The 1,705-nt window shown below is 42.2% G+C and overlaps 1 protein-coding gene across 1 annotated transcript in view; it reads left to right on the top strand.

The window, feature by feature from the left end:
- Positions 1 to 1,705, top strand: part of tmem214 (transmembrane protein 214) — a 7,353-nt gene that overhangs the window by 1,663 nt on the left and 3,985 nt on the right. Inside the window, exons 2-3 of the mRNA XM_008313386.3 lie at positions 1,076 to 1,269; positions 1,522 to 1,672. Coding sequence (XP_008311608.1) covers positions 1,076 to 1,269; positions 1,522 to 1,672 — 345 coding nt within the window. The remainder of the gene's footprint in view (positions 1 to 1,075; positions 1,270 to 1,521; positions 1,673 to 1,705) is intronic.

Raw genomic sequence — 1,705 nt, 5'->3', positions numbered from 1 at the left:
CAGAGGAAGCGCTGACTGGAAGGTTCACATATAGACCCCGATGAGTTTGTCTTTGATTCCTACTTCCTGTTTTAACTCAGCCGAGGGTGTGCGTGTGTGGAGAACAGCGTACAGATACAGACGTACATATATAGATCAGACGTGGTGTCCTGCCAAGTGACCACAGAACAACTGTGTGACCTCTGCCAGCAAGGAAAACTTACATACTGTAAAAATGTCTGCCCAGTGAGTAACAATAGCAGCCTCCGATTAGAGTTTATTTTGTTGGTGTTGTGCTGGAGTAAAGATCACAATATTTCAGGAAAGATATAAACCTTAATCTTCTTTGCTGTAGCACAACTCCTTCAGTCAGATACAGCCTGTGGGAATGTTGGTCGTGGCTCAAAGAAAATAAAGTATAAGAAGTACAGACTTGGGTCGAGACAGAGGATTTTGAAACAAACGCTGCTTTGTGAAAGTTTGTTTTCCGTCTTTCCTTACTTTGGATTCATTTACATTTGTCCACTGTTTTGAATATTCACCTGCTGAAACTGCACCGTCCTCACAGTCAGGAAGGTCCGAGCCTTTGAATGTATGTCTTCACTTACTGTGGTGAGTCCTTCCACTGTTTTTTTGGGGGGGATAAAGTATCATATTATTTCATGCTCATTTAAGGTTTTTTAGTTGAAGAAAACAGTTTTTTTAAAAATTGCTGGTGTGAACCTCAAATATTTAAAGAAATATATGAAAGCCCTTTAAGGTTCTAGAGGATTAGCTGGACATGGTTTGCTCTTAAGATGGTCTTAACATGTGACACGCTGGAAAAGTGCTGCTTAACTGAATCTGTTGTAACATACTTCAAATGTTGGTTACATAAATGTTAGATTGTAACACATTGTTACGCAAGAAACAACCCGGGAGGGTGTTGAGGATCGTTGAGGCATTGGATGTGAGTGAGACAGGCAGAGAAGGAGGTGGAAGATGTTTTAGGTTTCATTGGACAGGCTTTTATTTTTTTATATTCAGGAAGGAATCATGCGAGAAGTGTCCAAGCATCCAAAAATACTTCTCACCACATCTGTCTTGTTTCCTCCAGCTCCACTGAAGATGTCGGAGACGCTGTTTGAGAACTTTGAGAAGATGGGGAAGAAACAGAACAAGGAGCAGGTTCCACCGGCCACTGAGCCTCAAAGCAAGAAGCAGTCGTCGAATAAACAGTCCAAGAAATCGCAATCCAGCAATACATCCACACCTGCCACTCACAGAAACCTGGAGGAGGCCTTCAAGTCTGTGAGTAATCCCAGTTCAACTCCCTGTATTTTTCTCAGGTTTTATTTTAGTGTAATTTGTAGCTTTTTTTTTGATTTTAGTGTAATTTGTTGCTTTTTTTATTTTTTATTTTTTTTACTCCCCGTGGACAAACACAGTGCAGCATTGTGGCATCTTCAAACCTATCACATGCTGACGCCACTTTCTCCCTGACATAATGAAGGAGTTGTTTCTCTGAGCACACGGCCTCGTCTCTGTTATTCCCCTTTTTAGCTGGATATTGCCGACCTAAAGCAGCAGTTGGCCCGCAGTCAGACCCTGTTCCCAGAAAACCCATCAGTCTGGGTCAAAGATCTGGCAGGATACCTCAACCTCAAGCTGACTGCACCAGAGACGGAGATCACACTCAGCAGCTACACTCACGGTAAAACAACAACAAAAAAACATTAGACTGTGC

This window comes from Cynoglossus semilaevis, chromosome 7 (assembly GCF_000523025.1).
Source record: "Cynoglossus semilaevis isolate Cse_v1.0 chromosome 7, Cse_v1.0, whole genome shotgun sequence".
In the NCBI taxonomy this organism is placed as follows: domain Eukaryota; kingdom Metazoa; phylum Chordata; class Actinopteri; order Pleuronectiformes; family Cynoglossidae; genus Cynoglossus; species Cynoglossus semilaevis.
Note: the sequence above shows the minus strand (reverse complement) of the source record. Positions and strands in the feature narration are given on the sequence as shown.